The sequence below is a fragment of the Sarcophilus harrisii genome, chromosome 5, assembly GCF_902635505.1.
Source record: "Sarcophilus harrisii chromosome 5, mSarHar1.11, whole genome shotgun sequence".
Classification (NCBI taxonomy): Eukaryota; Metazoa; Chordata; class Mammalia; order Dasyuromorphia; family Dasyuridae; genus Sarcophilus; species Sarcophilus harrisii.
This window is the reverse complement of record NC_045430.1, coordinates 146843982-146859859: the sequence shown is the minus strand read 5'-3', so window position 1 is coordinate 146859859 and position 15878 is coordinate 146843982. Positions and strand designations below refer to the sequence as shown.

The 15878-nt window shown below is 36.0% G+C and overlaps 2 protein-coding genes across 2 annotated transcripts in view; one reads left to right on the top strand and one right to left on the bottom strand.

Moving 5' to 3' along the window:
• FBXL13 (F-box and leucine rich repeat protein 13) overlaps positions 1–15878 on the top strand; it is a 247639-nt gene that overhangs the window by 100319 nt on the left and 131442 nt on the right. The gene's annotated exons all lie outside the window — the stretch shown is intronic.
• Positions 1–15878, bottom strand: part of LRRC17 (leucine rich repeat containing 17) — a 53248-nt gene that overhangs the window by 20033 nt on the left and 17337 nt on the right. The window contains exon 2 of the mRNA XM_012550921.3: positions 9392–10298. Within this exon, the coding sequence (XP_012406375.1) occupies positions 9392–10163 (772 nt within the window). The 5' untranslated portion in view covers positions 10164–10298. The remainder of the gene's footprint in view (positions 1–9391; positions 10299–15878) is intronic.

Sequence of the window (15878 nt, the reverse complement as noted above, 5' to 3'; positions counted from 1 at the left end):
TCAAACATCCCCTGTGTAGCAATCTGACTTATTCCAAGAAAAGCTGGAAAAAAAGACTAATTCATCCATATATGTATGAATAATTACTATATGTTTCAATGTATGTTTTGGCCTTTAGATAAAAAGTGAGGTGAAGATGAAAAAGTGAGATGAGGCAAAAGGAGTATAAATTAAAAACTTAAGTAATAATAATCTTACTTCTTGACCTTGTTCAGACCTTCTTTTTCTAGGAAACCTCTGATTGCTTTAGTCCCCAGTGAACTCTCCCTCATTCTGTTCTTCTACCATACTGTCATATACTCAATTTTGGCTTGTAAACATGTACAATCTTGTTTTTATTATTGCTTAAGTAGTGTGTGTGTGTGTGTTTTATCTTCTCAGTGTGCTTGCGAGATTCTTGAGCATATGTTTTATATCTCTTTGTTTCCTCCATAGCAGATAATATACCAATATTTATATAGAGGCATAGAACTAGAACTAGAAGCAACCTCACAGGCCATCCTAGTCAAATCTAATTTTATTGATGAGGAAATGAGGCTTAGAGAAGTTATAACCAGCATTCACCAAGAACTTGTTGAATTAAATTAAAACAAGCAAATTAAAGTAAATTAGAGGGCACAACTAGGGGAGTCTATTAATAATTTTATTACTATGTTCCAAGATAAAGGATAATTTAATTTATATATCATTTTAGGTGTATACTAAAGTACTTTCTTCCCCAAAACTTTCCCCTGTGATGTAGACAAGGCTAGCCTTATATTCCTATTTTACAAATGAGGAAATGGACCCAAAGAGAGTAATTGACTTGGCCATGGTTCATAGCTAATAATCATGAAACCCACATTTTGAATTAAAGATTTCTATTTCCAAGATCTGGTCAGAATTTCAGTTTTGATTACATATTAGGAAACTCATTTTGAGCATTTAATTAAAATCAGATAGGACCACAGAAGCTTGGGTTTGATGCTTTTTTTTTTTTTTTAACCTTTTTAGTTTTGTTGTTTTTTATAACATAGATATTGGGAGAAATGATTGAGGATATTATTGAGAATGAAGAAGAATAGGGAGTAACTGAATAGTCCAGATCTGAATCATGTATTTATTTACTTGAAATTCTAACATACATAAAAAACAGTTATTTCCAGAACCATCTTATTCTATGCCCATGGAGGAGAGGAGTCAGATTTCTCTTAGTCTGGTTGTGTTTACAATGTGAATGTCATGGTGGATACTGCCTCGTCCATGAAATTTTGAAAATCTATAATTGCTAATTACTACAATATGTATGGATTATGAATTTCCATCTCCTATATCTATTAATCCTGATTTTCTGAAATTAGTAATGAATTACAGTTTTGAGACTGTGCTGATTTTACATAAACCCTGATTTTCTTTAAAAAAAAAAAGTAACTTAAGAATTTAGAGTCTATGTGGACTGTGTATTTACCTACAAATTTGCCTAAAAGTTTTCTATTTCTCTTATAACCCATAGATGCAAAAATTAGGGCATGGCTGTTGCTGTCATTTTTGTTTAGACAGTCAGCCTTTGAGGGCAAGAGCAAATTCACCATATGAAACAAAAGCAATTGCATTCAGGAAGAAAAGGATTAGAAATGCTCAAGAAAGAAAGAAAAAGACAAAGACAGAATTGGCTTTAGGGAAGGAGAAGTGAGTAATCCAGGAGATAATTTCTTCCATGGTTATTTAGTTTTAGAATATAGTGTAGTCCAGGTTGCAGACATTTTCAATATTACATAAAATGGCCCTTTTCTTATTAACAGAAAACAGATCTCTTTATCTACTGCTAAAAGAAAAGACAAAAGTCTTCTTGGCATATAGAGGATGGCAACCCAATAACATTAGTTATTGGTTTTTCATTTTTTTCTCCAAACATAATATAAGATACATGCTGAAAGACAGTGATTTTTGTAGCTATCATACAGCAAAGAACTTTACACTTTCTGGATATTGGGTAGTTAACCTACCAGCTTTTCTAGAATGCCCTGTTTCTTGAAGTTCATGAGTTAGTTATATTCAAGTTTAACTTCTTAGGTCAATACAAAACACTTTAATAAATTGAGAGTAACTCCAGAAGTGCATTTTCCAAGTTACTCTGTGATTGCTTACCAAGTTATGTGTGAGATTGTACAGTGGTTACAGAAAGCTGTAGGAAACAAATGTAGTCGATGGTTGTGATCTCAATAGCACTGGCACTACTTCCCAGGATCACAGTGAATGGAATGGAGTATGTATGTACTCTGTTATCCAGTTATATGCTGTCCTTGTTCAGCCTGCCTATTTTTGTCTTTACTGTGGCCCTCAATCTGCTTATCCCTTAGTGGAAAAAGCCCTAGGAGCTTTTATTACATTTTCCCCTTGTCCCACAAGAAAAGGAACTCTTATCAGAATATTTAGGGAATATGGTACCATTTTAGGTGGTCTAGTTTCAATTACATATTGCAAGTCAAAAATGCATGCTAAAAACAAAACATAGATAAAATACTATAAGAGTTCAAATCATATACATCTATAAGGAAGTAAACACCCACGTGGCATTGAATTGATTGGTTTACATGTGGGAAGACAAAATTAGCATAATCAGAGTATCATCATGATTTTAAAAAGCGTGACCCCTGCTTCTGTCCCCATAACAACCTGAACTTTTCCCATTTCTCTTTCATTTGTCCAACTCCTACTTGGTTTATTTCCATAGCTTTGTATTTCTGAATTTTCCTTCTGTTTTGTCCTACTGAGATTACAGCATGATCAATGTTTAGCTTGTTAGTATTCTGACTTGGTGTCCCTGACTTAACTTCTCATCATGTTGCTCATTAAACATCTATTAGTGTACAGAGCAGTGTTCTCTGGGGACAGTCCCTGTCCTCATGGAGCTGACAGACCCAGGAGAGGGAAGAGAACTAAGCACAGTTAAGTGTAATAGATAGTATTCCATCACAGAAGCTAACTCACGGGGCTCATGCTTTGCGGGATGCCCTTTACTACAAATGCACTAAGGAAGATTTATGGAGGACTTGGAGAAGGTAGCATTTGAGTTGGCCTTGACAAGATGGATGGGAATTTAAAAGGTGAGTGAAAGTAAAGCATTCCAGTCACGGGAAATGCCATGAGTAAAGGGGTAGAGGCACAAGAGCACAAGCTGTTTTAGAGGGAGAGAAAATAATCTGGCTCATCTGGTACATCAAGTACATTGGTTAATGTGAGATAGGACTGGGAATACTGATACTGGGTGGTACATGAGATGGGAGAATATCAGATATAGGAGTTGGAACTTTACTAAAGGGGGTGATAACAAGTCACTAAATATTTGTAGGTAGAAGAATAATCTGTGATTCTCCATGCAAGAAAGATTACTCCAGCAGCATTATGAAAAATCACTTGAACAGGGGAGAACCTGCATGTAGGAACATTAGCTAGCAGCCTGTTATCTAGGTGGGTGATCATAAGGGCCTACATTAGAGTAGTCTCAGTATGGAGAGATACTGTTTGTATTGACTTACAACATGGCTTGCCAACAGCCAATGAAGGACTGAGATGCTGCCATATAAGCTGATGGTGGAAGAATTTTGAGTTCAGAGTATTGGTCTCCATTCTTTCTTTCTAATCTTTAATTTTGATATAATTATTCCTCATCTGATGTCTTTAAAAATGCCCACATCTCATATTGTGTAAAAAAAGTCTCATTTAAGCCTATAATGTTGTCAGATGTCATCCTGTTTTTCACCTCCCTTCTCAGCTAAGATCTTTGGAAAAGCTATCCACATTTGACATTTTTATCACCTTTTCTCTCATTTTCTTCTAAACCCTGTGTAATTTGGTTTCAGACTTTATCCCTTACTTGAAGCTGCTTTTGCCAAAATTACCAGCAATTTCTTATTTGTTAAAACTAATGGCTTTTCTCCATCCTTGTTTTCTTCTCTGTATCTGTGGAGCACTATTGATTACCTTGTCTTTAACACTGTTTCCTTGCCACAGCAAGTTCTCATATTTTGTTTCTCCTCCTACCTGTCTGAGGGATGATGATGCTCATTCTTCTTTATTACATCTTTCTTTATGTTATACCTATTAACTGTTGTTGCCCTCCAGAGTAGTGTTTCTAGATCTTCTCTTTTCTCCCCATACTCACTCAGATCTAATCAGCTTCTGTGGATTCAATTCATCTGTATAAAGATGATTCCCAAATCTTCATATCTAGTCTGAGCTACAGTCCCACATTGCCTCCCCCTTACTAGACATTTTGAATTAGATGCCATGTAGACAACTCAAACTCGGTGTATCCAGTACAGAACTCATAACATTTTCCTTAAACCTTCCCCTGTTCAAATTTCTCTGTTGCTGCCAAGAGGATGGACTGCTTTCCTTTCACCCCGTTTGTGATCTCAGTGATATCCTTTGTTCTCCATGCTCACTCACCCCACATATCTAATCCATCTTTTTGGGGCCTGGGATCAAATGAGGTAAAATATGCAAAGTTTGCAGTTTGCAAAGCCTGAAACCCTATAGAAACCCTAGCTAACATCATCATCTTTGTCATTATCCTTGTTATTACCTAGTAATGGCGACCTAAATAGACAATATTTTCATGTACTCCTGGGATGCTGACCAGCATGATTATTTGGTCCAGCCATTCAGTAAGCTAGAGAAATACTGGGTTCTGGAGAGGAAATGGACATCTGAGTTATGACAGAGGCTGGCAATGCACTCATAACATTTTGAGCCTATGTTAACGTGGCGGGCCTTCATAGTCATAAAAAAGTGGTAGTTCTTCAACTTAGCAAGGCCTAATCATTGCTTCAAGATGACCTTTTTTCCCCCTGATTCTGTCTCTCTATCCCAGTTGCTTGCGTGTCTCAAAGGTATCCTTATCTCTGTCTCTTAGAATATTTCATTTTCTTCAGATCTCATATTACATGAAATGTTTTTTTCCCTCCAAAGTTACCTTGTATTTATTTTTATAAATATACATTTTGTCTCTGCTGATAGAATTTAAAATTTTGGGGGGCAGATACTGTTTCATTTTCATTTTTTCAATCTGAGTGCCTAGCATATATTAAGTGATCACTGATGCCTCATTAGTTTATGTAAGCACTCTAAGAAATTTGTAGTCTTCATTCACCTTTGAGTAATAGCTAAAATTCACTCTTGTAATAGATCATTCGGTTTACTGAAGGCATTAACCCTTCACAGTAGAAACCAATATATCCAACATTGGCTCGGGAACTAAAAAAAAAAAAAAAAAAAAAAAAAAGCTTATTTTCATTTTGTCCTGACCTTGTTCTTTCTTCTTCCATAAATTAGCTTTGACTGAAAAGAACTACATTTGGAAGAAGAATCTAAATCTAATTATACTCAAGATCCCATCTGAGACTTAGAATTATTGTCCAGAGCAGGGTTCTTAATTTGAGGTCCAACAATGGATTTCAAAGGATCTGTGGAATTAGGTGGGAAAAATTATATTTTTACTTTTATTACTTCCTTCAAGAAACCTTTCATGTTCACTTTAATGCTGGTATCTTCTCTTCATTTTATTCTGTATGCATTTTTATACATAATTGTTTGTATGCTGCCTTTTCCATTAGATTATAAACTCCTTAGAGGCAGGGAATGGGCCTTTTTTTTTTTAATTGGCCTTTTTTTCTCTTTCTTTGTATCTGGATGTTACATATTGTGTTCTTAATAAATGCTTGCAGATTTGTCTTAAGTAACCTCTAACTGAAATTGAGAATTTCTTCCAATTATTTAAAAACTTTATTCTGAGAAAGGGTTCATAGGTTTTTCCAGATTATCTAAGAGGTCCATAACACAAAATCAGAGCTCTGAAACCTATTGTTGACATCAACTATAAGAACACTGGAAACTCCAAATCACCCTCAAACTCAACAAATGTCAGAATCATTGAGTATTGGTTTTTAGATTTGGTTTGTATCATCTCCTAGATCCCAGGATATTGCAATTATTATATAGGTATTGTTTTGTAGAAACCAGAATAAAGATACCCAGAAGAGCAATCATCAACTGCAGACATCTGCAGGTGGAAAATTTTGCAGCAACTCCACCTTGGTCATCTTCTGTGATTCATCTACCAGAAGGCACTAACAGCTGTTCATGTCCAATGCTAGTTCTAGTGTTCTGTTGTTAGAAAGAGTCAGGGGATGAAGATGAGATCGGTTTGTGCATCTCCATTTCTGTCCCTCTTCCCATCCCCACATGCCCACTCACAAAAAGCCTAATGAATGATGCACCATCTGTGCTCCAACAGCCGGGCTATTGGTTGTCAAAATCTCTTTAAAACAATTATTCTGGAGTTTTCTTGGCTGCACATGCCAAATGACATTCAGCTGATAAGTATGTTTTGTTAAGTGGTTGCCTGAGCCATAGATCCCATGAAAAAACTAGCAGTCTTGATGCAGCTTATACTAACTTCCCTTTGATCTTGGGTGGCAAGAATGTTAGACTTCATGGTGGACCAATAACATTCTGCTATCCTTCTTGCTACTGGGCCCTTAGAATTTCCAAGGCCCTCCATTTGCTTTCAAACAGAACTTTCTTTTATGTGTTCTTTTGCTTAGTTAGGCTATGAACTCTTTGAGAGCAGTGACTATTAACATTTTCTATTTGTATTCTCAGGAATTAGCATAGTACTTGATATATAATAAACACTTAATACAGGCTTTTTCACTCCATTCATTCATATATTCATTTGTTCAGGAGAGAAAATTTTATTTCTTCCACTGGACTTGTCACTTTCTCTTTGTCTCAGGGATTTTTTAGGCTCCATGATTTCCCTGCCTCCTTTCAAGAAGGGCCTATAGTTCATAGTGTTTTTCTGAACTTCACTATTCATCATCCATAAGTAAAAGTTTACCTTTCTGTTACTTATAATCTTCAATCTGATGGGAAGATTAAATCTGGAACACTGTCAGAAGTGCTATTTTTATACTGTTTAAAAAAAGTCTTGTTTACACAGCTTTCCATGTCAGAATTCTGCCATAAAAGCATAGTTGACTCATCCACCCAAAATACTTCTTTAAACATGAACTGTGGTTTCTATCACTAGTTTTTCCTTGTTTTCTTACTTTATACTGTGCTCTCTGGTGATTCTACTGCTAAGAAGATGTAGACATTTTAAAATGACATACATGAAACCACAAGGGGCAAAAGCCTCAAACAATTGGAAACCAACCAATATCAAACTCTTGGAGAGCCTTTGCAAGTCAGGTACTTGGCCTGGTTGGCTAATGCACTGATGTGTCTACCAAGAGGGCAATACATTAATGATCAAGAAACTAGTTAGTGAGGAGCTGATAAAAGAAATAGCAGCTTTTAATTGGCTATAGCTCATCATCTACCAGTTTTTAAACCTATGTCAACTCAGATTTTTACCTCTCAAATGCTTATCCCTTCACTTATTTTGTATAACAAGAATTTTTTGGTGAGGAAATCCTAGATTTTTTGAAGAATGTGTTTTTAACTCTAGTGCTTAATGGATTGGGAAGGTTAAGAGTCTGACACTAAAATATGGGGACCTTTGCTTAACTTCCAGGCTTCATCCCCTGTAAAAATCTTCCACAATGCATACTGCACCAAACTAAAGCTCTGAGGAATGGAGAATAGTCATAAAATTAATGATGGTGTGGTATCTAAGTTAGAAGGAAGCAAACAGCTATCCTATATTCATCAGAAGGTTGAGGGTGTGGTCAGCGTGCTCAGTTTAAGAGATGGTACTGTGGGCAAGAACAATGAAATCTGTCTTCTTGGCAGGCTACTATCCCTTACTCAATCCCTTCCTGTCTTTTCTGTGGCTTTTTTCCAGTCAATTTATTTGGCTACCTACTTGTTCTCTTTTGCCTCATTGGGACTGTTTATCAGAAATCATGCTCCTGGTTCTGCCTCCCATGTGATCCAGATAGGGCCATAATCTGTGTCCTGCCCAGAAAACTCCTCAGAGTCCTAGGTCACTTTTGGGAAACCTATACTAGCATTCTAAAAGTGTCCTGCACAGTAATAATTAATGCCTTAAGACCAACAAAGAACTGTTGTGAATCCTGGTTCAAGAACTGGACAGAGTAATAGGACCATGCAGTTTATATCAAAGTGAGATCCGTAGAGGTTCAGGACTGTGCCCCAGGTCACAATGTGTCAGGGAAGATTGGGGTCCAAAGTCTCTCCTTCCAGAACCACTTCCTGCTCCAATAAACCACACTGCCTTGCTTCTTAGAGCACTGCTATGATATAAGCATTATTACTTTACTAGACGTCCAGAGGAGTCATGTAATTTCTCCGCTGTGGCACAACATATGATTTGAACCCAGGCCCTCATCTGGGCCCAAGGATCTTTTGTATGTTCCTCTTATATTACCACACCCATGTATCTGCATCATTATTTCAGTGAAGCTTCAATCTTTTCTGATCATGAAAATCCTACCCAGGGCCCATTCAGAAGTGATCATAATTTTATATAGTATTTTTCATAATAGCAAGCATAGCTCACATTTGTATAGCAATTTCAAGGTTACTCAAAATTTTACTCACAGTTTCAAAAATATGATATTTTGGTAATAAGTAATCATTTTCAGGAACAATTCCTGGTCTTTATTCTTAGATATATAAATTTGTATCATTAAGAGATTTTGAATTTGACTTCAATTTAATGCTTTTGGGATTATGTAGCTATACTATATAATATAATATAGGGATGTAGTTCATAATATAGGAATAATTACAGCACAGGCAAACTAACTCCTCTATTAATTATGATTTTATATTTATTTGGGAATCTTGATTATAACTTTAGGATAAACATAATGGAAAAGACATAATCACACCTGTCTTAGCAGTGTCACATTTGTCCTGTTGTACAGATTTTTTTTTCTTTAGGTTCAGGTCAGTTTTCTGTTGCACACTAGTCTTTCACCTTAATGAGAGTAAGTCAGCTTACTAGGGCACACATTTGGATCCTAGTTTCATTCTATTTTTTGTTTCCATACTTAAATCACATTTGAAAATGAAGGAATCTCTTATATATCAGAGCTTGAATTAGGAGACAAACAAAACAATCAACCAAAAAATGAAACCTGGAATGGTTTCCTCTTTGATGGTGTTTCAGCCTTCTTTCAGTTTTGAGTGGAGAAAAGATAGAAGAGCAGTTGAGAAAGGGAGGAGAAAAACAGGAGAGAGAGAAAAAGTGATTGTTGAACAGCTTGTATTCTTTCAGAAGCAGGATGGCTTGGGGAAAATTAGATGGCAAATGCCATCATCCTTGAGAGGAAGATGCAGAAATCAAAATCAGAAAATACCAAGAGAAAATATAAAATTCAAAGGAGCCCTTTTCACAGTTCCTGTTAATAGAAAAGAGTAAAATCTGCATACAAACCTTTTTGTTTGCAATCTAGTGTTTGTATAGGAAACATATAAATGTGGCAAAGGGTGGAGTCAGCCTCGGGCTTGACAACTGAAGGTCTCCCTGATACTTGAGTCTTGGGGGCCAGTTGTTCTTTTTCATCTTCATTACATAACTGTTCAGATTTTATCTGCTTCAGCTTTTGGTTTTTCAGTTCTCGTGGGCTTTCGCACTTGGCATAGTTTCCCAAATTCCTGTTCCTTGGGATTTGCAACATGGATATCAATGTGTCCATCTCACAAGTACATTGCCAAGGATTGTCATAGAGACGCAGATAGCTTAGAAGTGGTGTATAAATGAACACTTCCTCTGTCAGTACCTTTAGTTGATTGTGCTGAAGTAAGAGGGTGGTAAGTCTGTTTAAACCAAAGAAAGCCTCACTCTCAATTTTGGATATATCATTCTGCTGTAAATCCAGGCTTTTCAGTTTTTTAAACTTGGAAAACATATTATTCTTCAATATACGGATTTTATTTCTTGCTAGCAGCATATGTAATAAATCCTCAGGCCAACCAGGCAAAGTATAAACTAGTCTTCTTTCTTGACAATCTAAGTATTTTTCATGAAGATAAGTATATATGTCACATGGAAGGCCTGGAGCATAACGCTTCACAGTGCTAGAGGCCCTCCTGCCATTGTTTGCCCTTCCATTGTGAGTTTTGCTTCTTGAACTCCCCAAACTTGTCTTCCTAAATTCAGCTGCTTTACAAAAGAAGAGAAATATTATAATGGCAACCACTTGCATCCTGACATCCAGCTGGCCTCAATTACTTTGTGTGATAGATGAAACTGTGAAAGGATTCCTTTGAAATCTGAGTTTGTGTAATATTAACTAATGCAGTTCAGAAACGATGAGATACAGCTGGAATATGTGGAATTCCTAAGTTGGAAAAGAAAAAAAAGATTAGAAATCATAAGGATTTCTTCAGGTTCCTATATGTGAAAAGGATGTAAATAACAGTATAATTTACTCATCACATTTGTAATAGCACACAGAAATGGTAATTTTTTCCAAAAGGAGGTTCGTAATGGAGCGATATTAGGATCACAGATTCTTAGCTTTAGAGATCATTTAGTCTAATCCCATCATTTTATAGATGGGGAAACTGAGGCCCAATGAAGCCCAGTAACTTATCCAACTCACCATTTGGCAGACTCAGAATATGAGTCCAGGTATGATGAGTCTAAATCCAGTACATTCTCTACTATAGCAGAGCACTTTCTCCCCCCTTTTCCCCCTCCTTATTTGTTTTGCTTACTTTCAATTTTTTTATCCTTATGTCAAAAATACATTATTTGTCACCATATCTTCTTTATCTTTTGTATGCCCTTCCTTAAATACAGAGGAGGCATTTCATGAATATTTGTAAACCTGAATCACTTCTGAATGTTGACACAATACATTAACATTTTACTTTTTACCTGAACTGAGACTTTTCTGAATTATTTTATTTGACTTCACTAATTATTCTATAACTATCATACTCAGGAAAACATTTAGTGAGCCTATCAGCATTTCATGAATACTTGTAAACTTGATCACTTCTGAATGTTGACACTATACATTTCCACGTCGCTTTTTATCTGAACTAAGGCTTTTCTGAATTATTTTATTTGACTTCACTAATTATTCTATAACTATGATACTCAAGAAAACATTTAGTGAGAGTGTCAATTTCCCTCTCCCCCCACCATTATTCTTGGTGAGTTTTCAATTAGTTAATCAACTAAATTGAGACAATGGAAGATGATATAAGACATTTTGAGATGAAGAAAAGGAAGGACAGAGGAGCTTAAAATTGACCTCAATTTTCTCCATAAAGTTAAGTGTGAGGTTCTCATCTGAGAGGAATGGGAGGAGAGATGTGGGAGGTTTAAAAAGAGAAGAAAAAGTTTGTAGTAGGTTTTGTAGTTATTGAGTTGGGGAACTAACTGGAGAGAAATAGACATTGCAATGAAGGCCCAGTTGAGCTTAGATAGCATGAATTTATAGTGTACCTAGAAGGCATGATTAACTTCTTCCAACTCCATTACAAGCAAAGGAGGCAGATGGGGAGGAACTTTTCCGGGGCTTGAATTGGCATGAATTGAGTGATAGAACAAGAGAGTCAAGGATTTAAAAATAGAAGACAGTGTAGAGTTAAATTTGTTAACTACAAGATCAAAAGAAAGGCAGGAAAAGTCAGAATAGAGGTAATGGATTAAGGGGCGGTTTGGCATTTTGTTTGGGTGTAGTTAAGCAGTCAAACATTAAACAAAAAGGAAGCTATCAGGAGTTTCTAAACCCAAGTCAGGTTGCAACTTCTGTCCTTATTAAAAACATTAGCAAGTCATGGTTAAAAAATAGACTTAAAGCTTTGAGGGACAAATTAGTGTTTTTAAAGAGCTCAGTGCCTGTGGTAAAGAATATCATACTCTGGTGGAAGAGCCATTTACAGCCAAGGCTCTGAGAACAGGTGAATCTTTTTTAGGGAAGAAAAATGCTTGGGATTTTATCCTTAGTCTGAAGAGTGAGTGTCTTAGCACTTCCACTTTTTCAAAAGAACTATATAGCAAAAGCTTCTGCACTTTCAGATTTTAAAAAAAATGGCAGATGCCCCTTTTCCTCTTCTAGGAAAGAAGGACTTCAGCTGAACAGCCAACTCTAGAAGATAGAAGTGGAGAGAACCTGCACGTCTTGAGTCTAGTAGAATACTGCCTGACATCCCCCTTAGGGCCAGTGAAGCGCCATCAAGAAGTGCCTGTCCTGGCCTACTTTTTAGTGGAGACCATGTACTGCTAAACTATCCACCTGTGTTGAACAAGCCTAGTTAGTATTAAAAGACTTTAGCAATCCTGCAGTATCGTAGGGTTTAGTTCATGTATACCTTGGACATATGTGATCATTATTCTGTGCCCTATAGTGTGTTCCATGTATGGTAAATATTTTGGGCACATGTTCACATATTTTGTCCTTTCATATGTCATTTCTAGGCAGTCTTTATGTTTATGGGGGAAATATTTTATTATTTATTATTATTTATGGTTATTATTATTATGATTTCCTTACTGTGCTATTGTTGTTCAGTGGTATCTGAATCTATGACCCATGAGCACTTCAGACATTTATCCTCCATTATCTCATGAACTAACTCTGCCAACTTCATGTTTTTGATTCCATGACACTACCTATTCATCTGATCATCTGCCATCCACTTTTCCATTTGCCTTCAATTTTTCTCAATTTCAGGGTCTTTTCCATTAGGTCTGGTCTTTTTATTATGGGGCCAAAGGATTTAAGCTTTAGCTTCAGTATTTGGTCTTACTATTCTATTTCATTACATAACTTTAACCTGAACTAATTGTTCTCTCTGATGGGGTGCTTGTGAACTATAATTTTGAATAACACTAGATCCCATACAGCAACTTGAACCTGAGATGACTTGTTTTGGGAACCCATGTGAAGGCTGGGAGATACTCCAAAAGAACTATCCTAAAATTAAACAAAATTAAATTAAAATTAAACATTTGTACGAAAATGTCAAATATTTTTATATTATCAACTAACATCTTAGTTATCATTTCCTTATCAGAAATAGTTGAAAGATAGTTGAGAGCAATATTTTTGAGGAAGAGGAAGATATGACTTAATAAGAGTCTAAAGCTGTTGGGGGAGGGAGAGGAGCTCCAGGCTGAAATAAAAGGGATACTCAAAACAACATTTGCTTCAAAAGTAGAAAATGGATACATTTGTTCATAGCCAAACATATCAATTAGAACATTTCCTTTATCTCACTGTTAGGGTGGTGTAATGGGCTGAGGCTTGAGTTGATGCACTGAGGTCCCAAACACATGAGGCTAAATAGTAATTGGACTATACTCTATTAATATACATGATTGGATAAAGAATGGCCCCTGCCCACTCTCTGTGCAAGTCCTGATGTGTTGTATAGGAAATGACGATTTTGGTGGGTGGAGGCAGAGAGACAGGAAGAGAAGCTGGGAGTGATTGGCCTGGGTTCTATGCTTGTAGCTGCTGGTTGTGTGGCTGCTGGTCTAGCTAGCTTCTTGACTCAGCTGCACACATTGCTATTGACAATTCTCTTCCACCTCTGATCTTTCTTCACTGAGAATAAAGAGTGACGATTTTCCCCTAACCTGAATTCCTGACTCCAGCTGATTTTAAAATACACGGTCTTCACAGGGTGGTTTTTAAATTAAGCTGGAATTGTGAACTATAGATGCCCTTAGGAAAACTATTTTGAAAAACTGGCCTTATTCACATTTTATAAGCAAGAAGGTGTTTCAAATGGTCATTCTTTGACTTTCCTATGAAGGAATTTATTATTGATTGTGAATTGTCTTTTTGAGAGATGCTCTGTACTATGTGAGGATAGATGCTAAAAAGGTGACTTGAATTTACAGTAGTTTTTGTCTTCTGGATGCAGAGAACTAATCACAAGACATCTCTCCGATGAAAGCACTTCTATGGGTGTCAATTATTTAAAGTACAAATAAGGAATCAGCAAAGAAGCAAAAAAGGTCTCTGAATAAAGGTCTCTAAAAACAAAATCCATGCATTTAAGTTTGTGGACTTTGTACTCGGAATAGCTCTCAGGTCTTCAGCCAGGCCTGACTTAGTAATATTTTAGAGTTCAAATAAGTGAAATTATCTTATTTTTTATCTCACTACCACCAATCAGAAGGCTTGTAGGATAAGATATGAATAATTACTACAAACATTTATTTAGTACTTTAAAGTATTTTTTCTCACAATAGTCCTGGATTATAGATATTATAAGTGCTTTTATTTGCATTTTATAGATATGGAAACTAAAGCTCAAAGAGATAACTTGATTTACACAGGATTGCACAGGTTATAAATGTGGGGTAGGCATGTGTGCTGTAGTCAGCCCAAAGCAGGTTGGATTATTAAGTTTCCTATTAGCATTTACATCTTGAAAATTATGAAATGCTACAAATTGGGGATTGAATTATTGTCTTATTGATCAAACTTTATTATTGATGTTCAGTCATTCTATCTTGTTTGACTTGTAGTGACCTCATGGACCATAGCACACCAATACTGTCCATGGAGTTTTCTTGGCAAAGATACTGAAGTGGTTTGCCATTTCCTTCTCTGGCTCATGTTACAGATGAGGAAACTGAGGCAAATTACCCAGGGTCACATAGCTAGTAAGTGTCTGAGGTCAGATTTGAACTCATGTTCCTGACTCCAGTGCTTTAGACTTAAGAAAGTGTTAATAATGAACCTCTCTTTGCTTTATCTTTCACTGATTTTATGACCACTACCTTTCTTCAGATCTTCATCACCTCTTTCCTGGATTATTACAATAACATCCTGTGTGATCCACCCTCAACACAATACCAAATGGATATCCTAAGGCATAGGTTTGACCATGTCATTCCTCACTCAGTAACTGATGTGGCTCCCTATCATCTCTAGAATAAAATATCAACTTTATTCGTCATTTAAAACCTCCAGCTTTCCTTTGGAGCCTTATTAAATATTGTTCTTTCTCAAAAACTCTGTGGTCCAACACATGGCATTCTATCTTCCACCTCCCTTCCATTGCATACACTGTACTCCATAGGTGGAACATCCTCTTTTCTCAATTCTAACTCCTAGAATTCCTCGTTTTCTTAAAAACTTAGTTCAAATAAATTCCTACATGAAGCCTCATCCTCTCAATCTCTAGAGACTTCCCACCCAAAATTACCTTGTATTTTTATATTTGCTATATATGTGTCTGTGTTGTCTGTTACATGTAAGCTTCTTTTGAGGGCGATGACTTTTTCATTTTTTTGTCTTTGAATCCTCAGTACTTTGTATTTAATATGTGCTTATTGATTGATAAGCTAATTTCCCTGGTTCCCTTCAAGATTTAGCTGAATCCATTTACCATATGGAGAAGGGATTTTCCAATTCTCCCACCTTCTAAGATCACTCCCCCTTACTTTATGCTTTATCTATTTTGCATATTTTTTACATACCTGTTTGTTTACATGTTGTCTTCTTCACTAGACTGTGAGAGCCTTAAGAACAAAGCAGTTCTTTTGCTTTGTAATCCTAGCTCTTAGCACAGTGCCTGACACATAATTAATTAGTTGTATGTTTATTAATATCTTGCCTGGCAACATTATAGTTGCATGCCCAATTTATTGATCTGTTCTTTTTCCATTTTGTGGATGTAAGAATTTAGAGAAACAAATTTTGCCCTTCTATCGCTGCGGCTGCATCTCATGAATTCTGGTGTGTTGTTTCATTGCTGTCATTCTTTTTAATGAAATTATTGATTATTTCTGTGATTTCTTCTTCAAACTCTTTATTCTTTAGTATTAGATTATTTAGTTTCCAAATAAATTTTAATCTATCTTCCCACTGCACTTTGTTGAATGTAATTTTTATTTAATTATGATACAAAAAGGATAAATTTAACATTTATGCCTTTTTACATTT